The sequence below is a fragment of the Chrysochloris asiatica genome, unplaced genomic scaffold (genome assembly GCF_000296735.1).
Source record: "Chrysochloris asiatica unplaced genomic scaffold, ChrAsi1.0 scaffold00015, whole genome shotgun sequence".
NCBI classification, from domain to species: Eukaryota; Metazoa; Chordata; class Mammalia; order Afrosoricida; family Chrysochloridae; genus Chrysochloris; species Chrysochloris asiatica.
The window spans coordinates 11,706,442-11,725,536 of record NW_006408533.1 but is presented as its reverse complement, the minus strand read 5'-3'; the positions used below and the strand labels follow the sequence as shown (position 1 = coordinate 11,725,536).

The 19,095-nt window shown below is 38.1% G+C and overlaps 1 protein-coding gene across 1 annotated transcript in view; it reads right to left on the bottom strand.

Annotated features, from left to right (window-relative positions):
- Positions 1-257: 257 nt before the first annotated feature.
- The window catches only part of DSG3 (desmoglein 3), a 71,170-nt gene continuing 52,332 nt past the window's right edge, over positions 258-19,095 (bottom strand). Inside the window, exons 8-16 of the mRNA XM_006835128.1 lie at positions 18,573-18,758; positions 15,404-15,675; positions 14,421-14,560; positions 13,583-13,810; positions 11,719-11,979; positions 4,757-4,896; positions 4,382-4,445; positions 2,449-2,714; positions 258-875 (exon numbers count right to left, since the gene is read on the bottom strand). Coding sequence (XP_006835191.1) covers positions 258-875; positions 2,449-2,714; positions 4,382-4,445; positions 4,757-4,896; positions 11,719-11,979; positions 13,583-13,810; positions 14,421-14,560; positions 15,404-15,675; positions 18,573-18,758 — 2,175 coding nt within the window. The remainder of the gene's footprint in view (positions 876-2,448; positions 2,715-4,381; positions 4,446-4,756; positions 4,897-11,718; positions 11,980-13,582; positions 13,811-14,420; positions 14,561-15,403; positions 15,676-18,572; positions 18,759-19,095) is intronic.

Here is a 19,095-nt window from a genome sequence, read left to right as displayed (position 1 = left end):
AAATACGACCCTAATTTTTTTTTTTTTTGAAAAACATTGAGACTTACTACAATTGGAGTAGTATTTGAGGCTTAACAGTGACCACAAATCCAGTTTTGGAGTCTGAACTAAAAAACTTAAATCATTATTATGACCAGTTCATAAAAGTAGCCAATAAGTGCCAAATTAGAATAGTACAGTGAGTTTTGATATAATACTCTGTATAGTTTGGTCCAAACAGCTAGACTTGGCCAGCATGCCATTCCAGTTCATTTTGGTCATATCAAACGGGAACAAGGATCTTCTATACAGATCATGTTACGTGACCCTCGTAACTCCGTTGGACCCTGGAGGTTACCAGGTATGGTAGCAATGGGGCAGACTACTCTTTCAGTCACTATAACATTTTGTGTGCAAAGTGGATCAAAGACTGCAGTGGAAGGTTGCACGAAAGAACCAGAAGCTGAATAAGTCTCAGATACCAAATAGTTACCATGTTGCAAAGGATCAGGGATGGAAATGGCTGGTTGGAGGACAGACCCAGAAGCAGACAAAGTAGAAACTCCTTGACCACCTTGCAAAGTCGTGCACCTGACAGTTACTGATTGTTGGCTTTCTACAGAATGGCCATGGGAGTTAATCCCCAAATCACATTTTTCGGTGAGTAGCTGAGATTGTTGGGCTTCATCATCAACACCTAGAGTTATGTCTGCAAGCTTTTTAAATTTGGGGCCCAATGAGTCCAAGAAGCTGTCATCCAGGTCATCGGCAATGAAACTGCAACAGCCCAGGGAGCCCAAAGGAGAATGTGGGGCTTCCGTGCCTTCATTATCATAGATCAACAAACAGTCATTTGCTTCCAGGCCATCGTCTTCCTCTGCACAGGCAAATGCTTTCTAAAGATGGAGAAAAAGTAGAGAAAGGAATTTTTGAAACGTCTCAATTGAAGTAGACAATATTGTCCACAGAGCTCAAGATTTCCCCATAAATACATGAACTCGGTCTCTGGAGCATTATCAATATTCTTGTTACAGAATTTATCTGGTGATTAGACAAGAGTGTGGTTGATATAGAGAGCCCTGGTGGCCTGGGGGTTAAGCGTGTGACTTCTAATTGAAAGATCACCAATTTGAACCTGTCAGTTGCTCTGTGGAAGACAGATGTGACAGTCTGCTCTGTATAGATTGTTGTTATTGTTAAGTGGCATGGAGTCGGTTCTGACTCATAGCCACCCTGTATTGGGTTTCCGAGGCTATAAATCTTTGTGGGAGCAGACAGTTTCGTTTTTCTTCTGTTGAGCTGCTGGAGTGTTTGAACTTCTGACCTAGTGATCCACAGTCCAGTGCTTATCCTTTGGAGATTACAACCTTCAAAATCCCAGGGGGCAGTTCCACTATGTCCCTTATGGATAGTATGAGTTGGAATTGACTCAATATAATTGGTATTCTATTGATTCTAGTACAGACTTATGTTCTGATTCTTGATTTTGAAGACATTTATCTAGTTTTAAGTCTAGATAGAAAATGTGTTTGATGCCTGCAGGTTATTCGCTAGACAAAGTGGATATGTCCAGTGTATGCTTGTGGTTGGGGTGTTTGTGGGAAATAGTTTTGTGCACCATCTGAGATAGCTCTTACCTAGAATAGGACCTCTCCTAGATGCCACATGACACCTCAGAATACCTTGAGAATCCTAACTTCAAATAAGCTCTCCCTGCCAGTTTCTCCTCAAACACTGTGGCAGCCTTCATCAGCTTTGACACCAGGTCAGACAGACCCTGACCCCAGTTACAATTCCAAACCATAAGATCCACACTACTCCTCCTGCAGCTGTCCTTGGTCACCAAACAAACAGCTCCCACAATTTTAACTTCTCCTTTTTCTGTTCTATATTTCCTGATATATCATTCTTTCCATCAGTGACTTTCAAGTCCAACCCTTCTTCCCCCCTTTTATTTATGGGCCATTAATTCAGTGCTCCTTCAACACTTTTGGACATGGATACCTTTGAAAATATGGAGACTGTTATAACCCCATCTCAGAAAAATATTTGCATAAATATCCAAACATCCTTTGTGGCACAGAAAATATAAAATAAACTGTGCTCTGCTTTGCATCGTTTCAGATGATACTGTGGATTCAAAATCCACGCTAGCCTTGTGCTCTAAGCCATATTTCCACTTGCAGGAATGTGGTGCCTCTTGCCATGTTCTTTTACTTTGTGTCTCTGTGTCCATTCTTCTTTTTGAACATGACACAATTTTGGCAGCCACCTGAGGCGTAATATTAACAGTAACAAAATAATATGTAAACAATAATAATATAGGTATTATCTTGGTAGAAAGGAAACTTTTCCTTTACATTTTAACAAGCTAAGAAAATGAACAGCCACACTGAAATACAGCTTAAAAAATAAAAAGATCTCTGTATAAATAAGATAACAGGGTATTGAAGTTTCCCACCAGATTACCTGAGAAAAGTAGGAGTCCAAGAAATTCATGTTTATTGTGCCTTCTGCATGGTCCCTGTTGGTTCCTCCAGTGGAATGCCTTGTTCTCATTGTCCCGGAGTGTCCTGCTGAGCACGTGCCAAAGGCTGCAGTGGCTGCACACACATTTCCTGTAGCAAATCCTCCAGGGACGCCAGACGCCCCAGTTGTTCCAAGCTTTGTGGTCATTTCTATGCCTGAAGCTCCTTCTGCTCCTGTCGCTCCTGCATATGTGTTTGTGCAAACTTCTAAAATCAGGGAAGATTTTAACCCTTAACCATTCATGCTGTTGTTTATTTTTTTTGTTTGTTTTATTTTGACTGGTCTTGGACACCCTTGAGTGGTTGTCAAGTAAATAAGTGGGAGAAAATAGAATTTTGTGTCTTGCAGTGATATGGCACCTGACTCTCTTGTCATGTAAGAGTAACAGAGAAGACTAGAAATTGATTTAAAGAAAAACTCTGATTTAAAGAAAAAAATATACAAAGGAAATAGATTTTCAGAGACAATAGCCAGCCATGGAAAAGTAAAAACAGAATATTCAATAAACAACCACTGAAAGCTGACTTCCATGACAGCTTGATTGTTTTCATGAAAAGAGACATTGTCATTAAGCATGATAGTCATATTGGCTGAACAGGAAAACCAAAGGAGAAATGTACCTAATGTAATCATGCAAAGTAGCAGAGGCTAATTTGGATTCTAGGTACACAATGAAAATTTACTGAACGTGATTATTCTTGCTTTACCTTTACATTACAGTTTTATGCAATGTGATGTTACTGAAGTATTCTGATTATAGTCCTTGTATAATTGTGTGTGATTGTAGTGGGAGAAGCAGCTAAGACATGGGGTCACTGACGAAAACAGGCAGTTAGATATTTAGTGAGAATTTATGGTGACTTTGCAGACTGGACGCTAAAATTCAATCAATTGATTAGTGTAGAGTTAAGTAATATCCTAATATTATGCATCAGTTCTTACTGTCTCTCTGGCTTACACCTTAGTTGTGGCATTGTGATTTTAGTTAAACAAAATAGTCAACATGGTAAAAAAAACAAAGAAGTATGCAGTTTCACCAATTCGTTAACATGGATCATGCTGAGTACAAGACGTAGTAATTGAATATGAATTAGGATAGTGCTACTTCCAGGGAAGGAAGGAAGAGAACAGGATTGAGAATGTTCACGTCTGAGGCTTTAACTACAAATCTGACCACATGGTAGAATAGACAAAGTTGGGTGGCAGGTGCATAGATGTTTGTTGTATTTTCCTATATGTGTGAAACACCACCTTTCTTTCACTTTGTTGTACTCTACTGATTTTCACATTACTTTGATGCTGGAATATATGCTGCCAATTTTTCAAATACCAGCACAGGAGAACATTTCTGATACAGGATTGAAGATGGTGCAGGACTAGGCAGTGTTTTCTTCTGTTACACATAAGATTGCCATGAGTCACAGTGAATTAAAAAAATTAGTAACTGACTTCCTGAAAGCCATACACCAACCAGTTTATTAAAATTTGGAAAATTATAATAACTCTCCAGATATAAAAAATGATGATATTAATAGACAAATTAACTTATTAAAGCCAGACATAATGTCATGGAATTTAATTGTTGTTGTTAAGTGCCATTGAGTTGATTTCAACTCTCAGCAGCCCTGTATAGGGTTTCCAAGGAGCTGCTGGTGAGTTTGAACCATCCACCTTGTAGTTAGCTGTCCAACTTATCTTACTGTACCACACCAGGCTTTGAATAATAGTGATTATTAAATTTATTTCAGCAGTAACCTCTCCTGCCATGTGTACATATATGTAAATTATTGGGGAAAAAATTCAAGCCCTTGTTATGTTTGAATACATATTTAACCCACTATAACTTAAAAAAATGAATTTGATATTTACTTACCAGAATTTTCCATGAATTCTAATCCATTAGCTGCCATAGGTGGCACACAAATATTAGTGATTTCCTGCAAAGCATGTTCAAAAAATAATAATGTTTCAAAGTAAATCAGATTTCATAACAATATAGGTAAAATGTTTTTTGAAAATGGTTAGATTACAAGAAACTCAAATTCTTACAAGCGTGACCATTTTTGTACTTTGACATAGAAGTTGAAAAGCTACAGTTCTAAAAGGCTGCATCCATTGCAGCATTGACTTAATCTGAGTTTCAAGAAGTCTCTTGTTTACACTTCTGTTTCCCCCTTTTCCTATCTCAATACACAGTTGATCATTTTCATTGTGATTGAAATAAATCCTTTGCAAACTGGATACTCACTTTGTCTTCAGGTTGGGCTCCTTCAATTTTCCACTGTTGAATTGTTCCTTCTGAACCATCAGGAACTGGGATGAAGCCACTTGCCATTCCCCCTAGAGGACCCATCCCCCAGTCACATGCCAACAGCAGAAGGGGGATCACTAGCAACAAAACAAAGCAAAACAAAATAAAGTATCAGAACATTTGAATCCCATGGAAACGATTTGACTTGACAGTTATCAGAAGCATTACAGTTTAAATGGTTATGGATAGTTCTTGCAGTAATGAAAATTTAGCTTCTTCAGAATAAAATTTGATGAATTTAGCACATTAGGTGTGCTGTGGGAGAAAGCATTGGATTGCATGGTCAGTTTGAACTGCAAGTTCAGCAGTTCAGGTACACCAGCTGCTTCTTGGAAACCTGATGCAGGGTCCCTATGAGTCAGAACTCACTCAGCGGCACTTAACAACAACATGGAATTGAAGGCAACAGATCAAATCAGTCTTATTTCGTGTATATTATCTTAAGCTAGGCACTGTTTGGTGGTGGTGTGTCTTGGAGTCAGTCCAACTGTACAGGGTTTCCGAGGCTGTAAGTCTTTATGGAAGCAGAAAGCCTCATCTTTCTCCCGCAGAGCGGCTGGTAGTTTCAAACTGCTGACCTTGAGGTTCGCAGGCCAATTCGTAACCACTCTGCTACCAGAGCTCCTTTTAATGAATTATAAATACAGTTGTTTGGTTTCTCAAACTTTATTCTCTATATATTTCTGTTATATTATTGCATTTGTTTGTAGATACTGAGACCATGGATATTGTACCAGGTGAGTGCATAGCTGGACGGCTAAGATTTTTATGTGGATGGGATACTGCTTCAGTAATCTGGTTTCTAATGATGTCTTGTTGCTATTGCTAAGTACCGTTGAATCGGTTTGCCGAGGAGCATCTGGTGACCTTGAACCTCCAACTTTGGGGTTCAAGTCTACTTTGCAGTCCAGCACATTAACACTAGGTCCCCAATGACCTCGTGTTGTTGTTAAGTGCCATCAAGTTGGTTCCAACTCGTAATGACACTGTATAGGGTTTCTGATGCACAGCTGGTGAGTTTGAACTGCCGGACTTGTGGTTCACAGTCCAGTGCTGATCCACTGTGCCACAGTAAACAGTAATTAACCACCAAGAGTTGTAGATTTGTTTGGAAATTTGTTTTTTATTTTATGAAGGATTCGAAGCAGTAACAGAGCTAAATGTTTTGAGTTAATTCTGACCACTGAACTGACTAGAAAACTCTCCATAAAATTCCGTCAGCAATGAGAATGACGACCTGCTAAAAGCTCGTCAATGCACTCTTAATTATGATTTAAGATTCGCTGGTGTGGCGCTGTGGGTTAATGCGCTGGACTGCAAAGGTGGTTTGATCCACAAGGTTGGCAGTTCAAGCTCACCAGCTGCTCCGTGGAAACCCTATACAGAGTCACTATGGGTCAGAACTGACTCAATGGTACACAACAACAACAACAACAGCTTGGAAGGATTTCCTGGCTGAGGAATGGTCATTCCTTTTGTGCATATCAGTCCCATCTTGGCAATAAAAATTAATGCTATGCCATCTGCTAATGAACACAGAGGGGAATGCATTTTCTTGAAAGCAGGTACTTCCCAAGCTCTCTGATTAGTGTCTCTCCTCCCTCCCCTATTTCCCCTGCCCAAGATCAACTGAAGCCTACAGTTTCAACTATCCACTTACAGTTAACTCAGTGTGGGGTTTAAAGCATGGGCTCTGACCTCAGACTTGTAGGATTTAATGAATTAATTCAGGTCAAGAACTGCAGAGATTACTATGTGGAATTGTTAGAATGGGCTATATCTGTTATGCAAATTAAGGCAGTCTTATATATGTTGTTGTTGCTTGGTGCCGTCCCGTCAGTTCTGACCCAGAGCAACTCTGTATAGAGTTTCTAAGAAACAGCTGGTGACCTTGAGCCACGGACCTTGTGGTTCAACTTGACTTTGTAGTCCAGTGCATTAACCCACAGCACCACACCACTATTCTGTCCTATAGGATTGTGAGGAGTCAGAGTCAACTAGATGGCAGTGGGTTCTAGATTTTTGGTTTTATATTTTGAATGAAAAATGTAGGTCACATATATAAAATAAAATAGATTAGACATAATTTAAGGAGCCCTGGTATTGCAGTGGTTAAAGCACTTGGCTGCTAACTAAATGAAACTTTGGTTGTTAAGTGCTCATACCAACTCATACTAACCCTGTATAAGGTTTCAAAGGAGCAGCTGGTGGGTTTGAATCACCAGCCTTGTGGTTTACAACTAACTTTGCGGTTCACAGCCGACTTTGTGGTCCAGCACATTATCCTACAGTGCCACATCAGGACTCCACTAACTACACAAAGGTCAGCAGTTTGACTCCACTAGAAGTCCTAGTAGTCTAAGACGTGTTTGAATCACTAGGTCAGCAATTCAAAGTCACCGACTACTTCATAGAAACCCTATATAGGGTTGCTGTGAGTTAAAACTGACTCAAATGTACTTTACAAAAATAACAAGTCACACTGTGGAAGAAATATGTGGCAGTCAGCTTCTGGAAACATGTTAGTCTTGGACAACCTATGAGACGGTTCTACTCTGATAAGGTTGCTATTAATGGAAATTAACTCAGTTGCAATGGGTTTGGATTTTTTTATAGAACATATTTGATATAGTTTATAGAATGTAATATAATGTTCATATAAATGAGACTTCTTCAGACTGACTGTATTTACTGCCATCCTCGATTCTATGACTTTATTATATGTGTGGAAAGGATTGCACTTTCAATTTGACAAAGTCACTTTAAAGGGTCCTGGTGTGGCACTGTGGGTTAATGCACCAAACTGCAAAGCCATTTGAACTGAAAGGTCGGCGGTTCAAGCTCACCAGTCACTCCTCAGAAACCCTATACAGGGTCGCTATGGGTCAGAACCAACTTGATGGCACTTCACAACAACAACAATGTACACTTGGATAGTTAATATTTTCAGTTGGGCATAACTATTTTTTAAAAATTTGTCAGTCACTAATGTGCAATGTGTATTTGGTATCTACATACCTACGTAAAAGTTTTTTAAAGTGTAAGTATGTTTCTATAAACTTGAAGAATGTATATTCTGTGTTGCACAAAATGAAAAAAAAAAAAAGGCATTTTGCAAATGGTAGGATCACATGAAGCAAATCTTAGTGTAGGAGTTGTTGTTGTTATTAGGTGCCATCGTGTCAGTTCCAACTCATAGTGACTTTATGAATAATAGAAGGAAACACTAGGTGGTCCTACATCATCCTCACACTCTTAGTTACACTTGAGCCCATTTCTGCTGCCACTGGGCCAATACATCTAGTTGGTGGTCTTTTTCTTTTCAACCATGATGTCCTTCTCCAGGGATTGGTCCCAACTGATAATATGTCTTAAGTATGAGAAGCTATGTCTCGCAATCCTGGCTTCTAATGAGCAATCTGGCTGTACTTCTTCCAACACCAATTTGTTTATTCTTCTGATAGCCCATGGTACTTTCAATATTCTTCTTCAAAACTGTAATTAAATGCATCAATTATTCTATGGTCTTCCTTATTTCTTGAGCAAGTTTCATGTGCGTATGAGGCGATTGAAAATACCATGAGTTGGGTCAGGTACACTTTAGTTTTCACACTGACATCTTTGCTCTTGAACACTTTAAAAAGGTCTTAAGAAGCAGATTTGCCTATCACAATACATTGTTTGATTTCTTGACTGCTACTTCTATGAGTATTGATAGTGGATCTAAGCAAAAGGAAGTCTTTAACAATGCCAATCTTTCCCCCATATATCATGATACTATTTATTGGTCCAGTGATGAAGAGTTTTGTTTTCTTTACAGTGAAGTGCAATCCATACTGAAGGCAGTGATCTTTGATATTCATCAGTATTTTAAGTCCTCTTAGCTTCCAGCAAGCAAGATTTTATCATCTGCATTATCACAGGTTGTTAATGAATCTTCCTCCAATCCTGATGCCACATTCTTCTTCATATTATCCAGTTTCTCAGATTATTTGCTCAGTATGCAGATGGAGTAAGTGTGGTGAGAGAATATAACTCTGGTGTATATTTTTCCTGATTTTAAACCATTCAGTGTCTCCTTGTTCTGTTCCAATAACTGCTTCATGGTCTCCATAAATGTTATTCATGAGTACAATTAAGTGTGCTGGAATACCCATTGCTTACAGTGCTATCCAAAGTTTGTCATAATCCACACAGTGAGAAACCTTTGCATAGTCAATAAAGCATATCTGCTTTTAGCCAAGATCCAACTTAAAGGGCAGCTTCAAACAACAAAGTCAAGCATTAAATTTCATACTTGACTTTGTTGTTTGGAGCTGCCCTTTAAAACGTTTTGTTCAGTTCTTTTACCTCCTCATGTTTTCCATTTACTTTAGCATCTCTACACTGGAGAGCAAGCTTCAGAGCCTCTTCTGACATCCATTTTGGTCTTTTCCTTCTTTCTTGTCTTCCTGTGTGATGCTCTTGATGTCATCCTACAACTCTTCTGATCTTGAGTCATTAGTGTGTAATGTATCAAATCTGTCCTTCAGATGATCTATAAATTCAGGTAGGTTATGTTCAAGGTAATATTTTGGCTCTTGTGGAGTTGTTTAATTTTCTTCAGCTTCAGTCTGAACTTGCATATGAGCAATTCGTGGTCTGTTCCATAGTCTGTTCCTGACCTTGTTTTGGCTGATGATACAAAGTTTTTCCACTGTCTCTTACCAAAGATATAGTCAATTATATTCTGTGTATTCCATCTGGTGAAGTCCATGTGTGTAGTTGGCTTTCATATTGTTTTAGAAAGGTATTTGCAATGAAGAAGTCATTGGTTTGCACAATTCTATCATATGATCTCCAGAATCCTTTCTATCACCAAGGCCATGTATTCTAACTGCTGATCCTTCCTCTTTGTTTCCAACATTTACATTCCAATCACCAGTAATTATCAATGCATCTTGACTGCAAGCTTGATCAATTTAAGACTAAGAATTTGGTAGAATTCTTCAATTTCGTCATCACTAACTTTAGCGTTTGGTGCTTAAATTTGAGTAATAGTGGTATTAACAGGTCTTCTTTGTAGGTATATGGATGTTATCCCATCACAGATGGAGTTATACTTTAAGATAGATCTTGAAATGTTCTATTTGATGATGAATGCAATGCCATTCCTCTTCTATTTGTTGTTTCTGGTATAGTAAACCATGTGATCGCCAAATTAAAAATGCCCAATACCAGTCTATTTTAGCTCACTAATGCCTAGGATATTGATCTTTGTTGTTAGTGTTGTTGTTAAGTGCCATCAAGCCGGTTCTGACTCATAGTGACCCTGTATAGGGTTTCTAAAGAGAAGCTGGTGAGCTTGAACTACCCATCTTGCAGTTCAAACCGACTTTATAGTCCAGTGCCTTAACCCTCAGTATCATATCAAGACTCCAGAATATTGATCTTTATGCATTCCACAACATTTTTGACACATTAAAGCTTTTCTAGATTCATACTTCATACATTCCATGTTCTGATTATAGTGGATGCTTACAGTTATTTCTCCTCATTTTGAGTTGTACTCCATGAGCCAATGAAGGTTCCGAAAACTTTACTCCATCTGTGTCATCATGGTCAACTCTACTTCAATAGGGCAACTTATACCCATTCATATTTTGAGTGCCTTCTAACCTGAGGGGTCCATCTTCCGGCACTATAACTGACAGTATTCTGGTGCTGTTCATCATGTTTTGATATTCAGTATTCTGGAGCTATCTGAAAGTGTTCCATTGCTATTCATAAGATTTTTGGTGGCTAAACATTCAGAAGTAGTCAGCCTCTCCTTCGTCCTTGTCTGTGCTAGTCTGAAAGATCACTTGAAACATGTTCACCATGGTGACCCTGTTGGTATTTAAAATACCAGTGTCATAGCTTCTAGCATCCCAGCAACACACTAGCCAACACAATATGACAAACTGACAGATGAGTTGTGGTACTTTTCATGAGTGTCTTTTATTATCAGTATCTTTATAAATCTGATCAGTGATATTACTTCTTTTGCTAGACATATTGCTGAGGGTGTAGGGAGTGCAGATGTTACTATTATAGAAACTCGAGCAAGTAGACTTGAAACTAACATGCTTCTTATGGTACGAAATGTTGAATAAGATCATGCTGTAGGCCTTGTTTTCAATGAAATCAGCATTTGTGTCATAACAATGAAGTTGGAGTTGTGATGACTGTTATTATATGTCATTAGAGGTGAATATTGCCCAACTTTCTATTCATTACAGGCCTCAACTGACACTGATTACTGACAGATTTCATTAAAGATCAGGCCATAACTATGTGGCCTGCTATACGGCAGTGCAGTTAACAGTACATCATAAAATTGAGTGAACACCTGAGAATGCTAACAAAGTATGCACTGTAACATTATATGTAGCACATATTACTAATGATAAAATGTACAAATGAAATAAAACCCAGAAGGTTGTAAGTGCGGCTTGTTGTAACTTGAACACAGTGTAAGTCAGGGACTAACTATAGTTCTGAAGATATCAGCCACTGAAAATCCTACGGAGCTTAGTTGTATTCTCACCCACATGGGATCACGATGAGTCAGAGTTGGCTGTACTGGTACATTACTTTTAGTACAAAAGAGTGGATCTGATTTATTCTTCCCACCTTCTGGTGTTCTTTTGTAAATATCTTTAAAAAAGAATAACTTGATTTGATGAATTATAAGCACAAATTGTTAGTAAGTGGCAAGCTAACCATTTCAGATTCGTCTTGAAAATGCATTTCTTAATCTCTTTATCTATAAAACAACAGGAACACAGCTCTGCCTGCTTTGCAGAAATGAGCATGGGCAATGCAAGCACAAGTGCCGACATGTCATTATAAACAGAATGAAGAAACCATGTACTTACACAGCAATAGCAGAAGACCAAGGAATATCAGGCCAATGGCGGCAGGTCCCAGCTTCACTGATGATCGCTTTCCGTAAGTGGGCCCAGGGTCTTTGCTTGGATCATAAGTTCCACAGACGTCCCTGTTGTCACACTCACAGACTTCCAGAGTCAAGCTCTCAGGTGTGTTGCACCACCTGTTCTGCCTGTCCCTGACTGTGAGGAAGACTGTGTATACTCCAGGAGATATCTGTTGCTGGGCTCTTAGCAGAGCTGAGGTAGCTATCGATAAACAATCCAGAAATCAGTAGTTGGACAAGGCTGATTTTGTTTTGAAAATGACTTAATTTTTCCATCGCAGCTAGAGTTGCCCTAGAGATCGTTGTCCCCATTGTCCCCTGATAGTAAGATAAGGTTTGAAGCACATTTATATTAGTTATAATGTGCTCGGTTTGGCAAATGTGTTTGCACCAGCCCCCTTGTCCTCATCTTTGTCCAGAAGGGCCCATTATTCTCCCCCATGATGACCTAATTTTCCCTGGTTTTCTGAATGAGATGGGTATCACTTAAATAGCAGCTCCCCTCTCTTGGGGGCATAACCACTGTCTAGTATGTTTGGCCAACCCTGGGCTCTGAGTGTGTGCCTTCTCCCTCCCTCTGTGTTTTCCTGCTTGACTAAGACCAAGCTTCTGCTTTGGCCACTGCTACATCAACTATTCCTGTTCATTCTCATCCCATGAGACTAGGTCTCATTGTGGAAGATTCCATTGTGGCCATGGCTGATCCTCCTCTGACTCTCCATTCTGCATTACTACATTGCCATTTCTAAGCGGAATTCCAGCAACTGCTCCTGTGAGCCCTGTATTGAGTTGCTTGAATCCTTTTTTTTTTTTTTTTACCTCATCATGCCCTTTTGACCTTGAGCATTGCCTGCCCAGTCCCACCAATGTTGCCTTGCCCAGCATCACCCAAGCAATACATTGAGTGTCATGTCCTAATTATTTCTGATATTTCTGTAGCAAGTAAATCCAGTTGCAGCCAAATGGTACATGAATAATGTGGAGCTATATCTTTATACCAGGATCTGTAAGGCTCAAGGGAATAAAGCCAAGTAGAACTAGATACCTTTAATAACTCTGGCAGCTGCTGATCTCTATGAGGTACCATAGACCAAGGTCATGAGAGGAAGTAAGATAGATTCAGAAAAAAGCCATGGGAATGTGTGTTAGTTCACAAAGGACTCAGAGACCTGGCCTGATGGTAACTATAAAATTCAGAACGTTCTTATTAATCCTAATGTTTGTGTCTATTCAATTCCTGGAAAACATAGGACACGTAAAATTAGCAATGATAAAGATGAGGGGAAAAAAAGGATAGATCAGCTTTTTCCCATTCATGAATAGATTTATGAGTTTGAGTCCATCATGCTTTTGAAGTCCTTAACTGATAGAAGACTAACTACCCCTTCCCATGTGTCTCAATCAGTTCAGTTGCCAAGTACAGCATGATTGCTCACAGCCTGTTCAGTTTAGAAACGTTTAGGTATTTAGAAATCTCAACAGCTCTGTAATAAAATACATAGATGACTCATTTATGTTTTGCTGTGTGGTATTAAGAAATAACATCCTAGAGACATGAAAATATTTGAAAAATCAGATATTTACAAAAAAAAGCAGAAAATATTACATGGTGGTAACATATATCATTCCTTTTCTCTTTCATACTGTGAAGAAATTAATAAGATGAGGACCACATGCCCATTGCAAAGAAATTTTCAGTTACCCTTGGAAAGGATCTGCTTCCAGATAAGTTCTCTCTCTTATCCTTCTGGAAAAACAATGAATCAACAACTTTCCTTTGTAAAAGCAAATTTAAAATTACTCACCATTTACTGTTGTGATGCTCCACACAGCTGGCAATTTTAAAGGTTGCTCCTCCAGTGAAAAAGTGTAGGGACCAGTGTATTTATCACTGTTCAGTACTCTAGCTGAGACAACAACCGAAGGTTTTGAACTACAAATTACTTGCTTTTCGAGGACAACTGTTGGACAATTTACATTAAAATCAGGTACTTCAACGTATACAGTGCCAGTAGAAGTCTTTCCAGTGTTTTCTGTAAAGAATAACATTTTAAAGAAATATTAAAAACAAGTTGTAAAAAATAATGAATTCTTAAAATTTGCTTCGTGTAGACAAATTAGTGTGTCTGCTCATAAAAAATTATATTTGCTATTCTCAGAAGTGAGAAAATACCAACCTATTAAAACAGCTGGTAAAAAATAAATTCAAATTAAGCAAATTGGCTAATGTCTCTACTTAGTCACGCTGTATATTTAACATGCTTGACACCACAGCCTGTAAGCTGCTGAATTCACTAACTACAAATGAAACCAGCTCAGACATAATGGCTTTCGTGAATGCGTTGTACACAATGAACCTAGCATGGTGTCAACAATTTTTGCTTCTAAAATTTGAGCCAAATTATTTGGAATAAACCACCATTTGTTCTTGTTATTTAAGGGGTAAAAGTTTATTGTAGAATACAATTTAAAACACTAATAATGGGAAACAAGAGACTAAAAGCTGTTGGTAATGATATCATGAGTCATTTATGTTGTTTCCCTTAGTGCTTTGCGCCGTATTCCTATTCATAATTTTCTATTCATGAAGAAATGCCAGTTGAAGTAACATTTCTCTGAAAATGAATGAAATATGTTTCTTACCATCTATGGCCAGAATCTCAGCTGTGATTGTGTTGTTAACTATGAAAGTAGAATCCCGATCTATATTTTTGATAAATTTTATTTCAGCCGTTTTTGAGTCAACAATAAGCAAGCCACCATTGTTACGTCCCATTAAATATCTGTTTAATAATAAAAAACAGTAATAATTTTTTCAAATACGAAATGGTATGTATTTCTTGAAAGTGGCTCTTTTTAGATTTAATATATGACATTTAAGAAATAGGAAAGTTTCTGCCAGTTTTTTCCTGATCTCTTTAGACAGGCTAAGGCATCTTCTTTTCGTTTTCACTTTAACTTGTATTGTTCTTGCTTACAGCGCAATACCCCCATTCCTCACTTATTGACATAGTTGGGTTCCAAAAACAGGTCATTATTTGAAAATTGGCATTGTGCAAAACCAAGGATAACCACATCAGATCACAGAATGGAGGATGAGTGCATCGTTTCATAATTGGCAAACAAGTGAGAATCATAGCCCAGCCTCGTTGACACAGCCTGAACCATCACAGCGTACTACCCTTGCCTTACACCTTGGCATTCATTACTGCACAACATATGTTATTAATGCACAAAAGAGTTGAATAGTAGATTTTATTTATTTTTTACTGTGGTTGTAAAAGCAAAATGATGGATAATGAGCAAGTCAGTAAGTGACAAGTAGGTAAATATTTTAATGATTTTACTTTATGGTTTTTCTTGGGTTATCCAGTTATTTATCTTGGTCACTTGTTTATCTTATTATTCCTGGCTTATCATAGTTTATGCACAGTAGTGGGCTCAAGTAACAATTGTGAAGATACTGCAGGACCGGGCAGTGTTTCACAGCAATCCTGTATAGGATTTTCAAGGAGTGACTGGTAGGTTTGAACCACCAACCTTATCATTAGCAGTCCAGTGTTGATACTACAGTGCCACATCAGGAGTCCCCATAAAGGAATAATAAGATGTAAAAATTGTCTTACTTGACGGATGAAGCAGCCTTCCCAGTGTCTTCATCAATGGCTTGATACGTTCCCAGGACATAATTGATCAGGTTTTTACTACTTATACCTTTCTGCACAATGAATTTCTTGGAAGCAGGACGGAATATAAGTCCTTCTCTCACATTTACTACCTGAATTGTGACTGGGGTTGACTGCACTCGATACTGAGAGCTTATTGATTGGTGAAATGCAGCTTTGTTTTTGACGGCAATACTAAATTGCACACTTTGCAGTTGTTCGTAATCTAGTGCCTGGAGTAAATATAAAATTAGAAGGACAGAAGTGTCACAAAAATAGGAACCAGCAAAACCAGAAGATGACAAAAGAATTCTATGCTAGATGCTGTTTTATTTCTATGTAATAAGATGACTTTATAAATCACTATAATATTGTGTTAAAGAAAGCTGTAGAATTTCTAATTCACAAGACCTCAGTTTGGTAAATGATGTTTACAAAAAACAATACCTCTTTCTACTAGCAATATAATTTCTATCTCTTTAAACTATGTAGTAGAGTGGGAAACCCCCAAAATTTTGTGGTCATAAATTTAAACCCTAGTTATGCTATTACTAGCTGTGTAATTTAGAGCATTTTACTCAATTTCAATGGTCTGCAAGTTCCAAGTTTTGGAAAAGTAAAAACAATATGAACAAAAAAAAACTTGTCTCCATCAGGTTGTTGGAGGTCCACAATACACAATATATTGTTGTTGAGTTGGTTTTAACTGAAGATAATCCAAGGTGTTACAAAGTGGAACTGCTCATAGTGTTTTCTTCTCTGTGATTTTTATGGCAGTGCATCACCAGGCCTTTGTTATGCAGCACTGCTGTTTGGGTTCAAATTGTCAATCGTAATACATTCCTAAAAATGGCAGCTATGGAGCCTGGGGACTTAGGACCAGAGTCTCAGGAGATATCGTGGTCAATTGGCACAACAGAGTCCACAAAGACAGTGTTCTACATCCTACTTTGGTGAGTAGTGTCTGGGACGTTAAAAACTCATGAGCAGCCATCTAAGGTGCAGTTATTGGTTTTTCCATGTGCAGAAGAAAGAAGACTGTCGAGAATTGAAGATGCTTGAAGTTAATTAACACAATGGATTAATGGGACATATGAACATCAATATCCACGACTCTGAGACGGAGACAAGTGTATTACTGAAAGAAATCGTCTGCCGCCTTCCATTGTTGACTGAGACATGTTTAAACATGTTTTGTTAGGAATAAACCTATGCATATGTGAACTGGAACCCTAGAAACAATACTTTTTGACGTATGCTCATACAGCTATTTGGGAGAGTTAGTCAACTCTTCAGAAAGATTTTCCTTTAAACTAAGTTATGAAGGAAGATGAGGAACCATCCAGGCAGAGGCGAAAGCCCTTGCAAAGACCCAGATTGAATTGACACACCAAAACTCACTGCCATCAAGTTGATTCTGACTTATTGAGATCCTGTATAAGGTTTCCGAGGCTGTAAATCTTTACTGGAAAAGAAATCACTATCTTTTGCTTCAGGAGTGGCTGGTGGGTTTGAACTGCCAACCTTGCGGTCAGCTGTCCAGTGCTTATCCTACACCAGGGAACATTTAATATGATAGGGAATGTTTTAGCTGTAGATGGTGCATGGTTTTATATATTATTCTGAAGATGGTGAAATGCATCTTAAAGGCTGGCAAATAGTTATTAACCCTAGCTGCATGGGAAAGTCATCTAAGGACTAGCTGTTGAAATGTCATCATTCAAGGATAGAACCCAAGTTTCTTGTTTGGAACAATGGATAATATGAATGCAGATTAGGAAGTAATGGGCCCTAATGGGTGCTTATAATAAGACCCTTACAGGTGAAGATGACTGTAACATTTTTAATGAAAAATAGAATAATGAAGAACAGCTTACACAACTCACAGCAATCCCTTTTTTAAAGGAATGTAATAGTTGTCACTGTACTGGACTCAAGGAATTCAAGAAAGAAGCTACCATATAATCCAATGATTTACATCAAAGAATGTCTCCAAAAGATGGCTACTTATTTTAGTCCGTACCATATCCAGGAATGAGCTCTGGTACCATAGTTGTTATGAGTTGAGCTGCTAACTTCAAGGTCAGCACTTCAAAACTCCCAACTGTTCCACGGGGAAGGCTTTCTGCTCCCGTAAAGATTTATAGCCTCAGAACCCCTACAGGGTCGTTATGAGTTGGAACCAACTCTACGGCATCCCCCGCCACACACACCCCAACCCGGCCCCATATCCAGGAAAACACTTTCTTAAGAAATAGTAGATGGGCAGTTTGAATGCAGGCATGTTAAATAGAAGTTTTATTCAATTATTTTTTATCCTGCAGATTTTGTTTATACATTCCCACTTCCTAGGGAAAGACATTCCTCCCACCACCACTACATATAGTCTGTACAATAAGCACTGGACTTTGAACCATACCACGACCACTAATTAATGTCAAATAGACTGGCAATTTCATGAACCATATTTCCCTAAGTTATCTCTTCCTAAACTTCAATCCAATTGTAGAGGGTGAATGAGATTAAGTAAAAACAAAACATATTTTACTTTCTTGGGCTTAAAATATGCATATCTAGAAACACACAAATATTACTAACTAGCTATATGATTTGTATACCTGTGTTTACTATGTTATTGTTAAGTGTCATCAAGCCTGTTCCGACTCCTAGCTACCTTGTATAGGGTTTCTGAGGAGCAGCTGCAGTGCCACAACTGTGTTTATTATAGGTAGTGTGAAAGCCTGAAAGCAAGTAAACCAAGTTTTTAACGAGATTGTCTTTAATTAACGGGGCTATGTTGTTAGTTACCTGGAGTCTGTTTCGATTCATAATGACCCTGTAAAGCCTTTTCTGAGGCTGTAAATCTTTGTGGATTTACATCTTTCTCCCACAGAGCAGTTGGTGGGTGGGCTTGGTCCACCAGCCTTGTGGTTCGAAGTCCAGTGCTTAGTGTACAGAATATCTGTACTCTCAATGCGAGCTATATGGTGATTTTAAAAACCATTCTATTTTACGTGTTTTCTAAGTTTCTTATAATGAATTGGTATCATTATTAATAAATAAATAAAGTTTATTTATAGATTTGGTTAATATAGGTTATTTTTACCATTAAAATGAAGCCAGTTCATACCTTAATCACCTTCAGGATGCCTTCATTAGTTCTGGGGTCAGTTTGTATTTCAAACCAATTCCCATCATTTCCAGAGGTAAAGAAATATTCTGCAAGCCAATTATCTGTGAACTCTTCATCCAAATCTATTACTTGAAATCGAAGTAACTCAGAACTTAATGTGTTTTCCTCAATATGTGCTGAATACTAAAGACGAAAGAAACAAAATTCAAAACTCAATGTTAGAGTTAAGGGATTATGTTTATTACAAATGCTTTTAATAATCATTTCTCAAAGTACATATTGACCAAAAATAAAGAATATCACTTGTGAACACTGTGCTCATTTAGAAAATCATCTATCTGGGACCAAATGGTCAGCAATTACTTTAAAACAAAAACAAGACTGTGACAGGCCAGGGAAACTAGATTAGAAATGGGAAACCCAGAATGGAAATATTCAGAATGCTCATGAATCAGGAAGAAATTTGAAAATCCAAACTACTGTGTATGCCTTCACCAAAAACACAATAATACATTACATT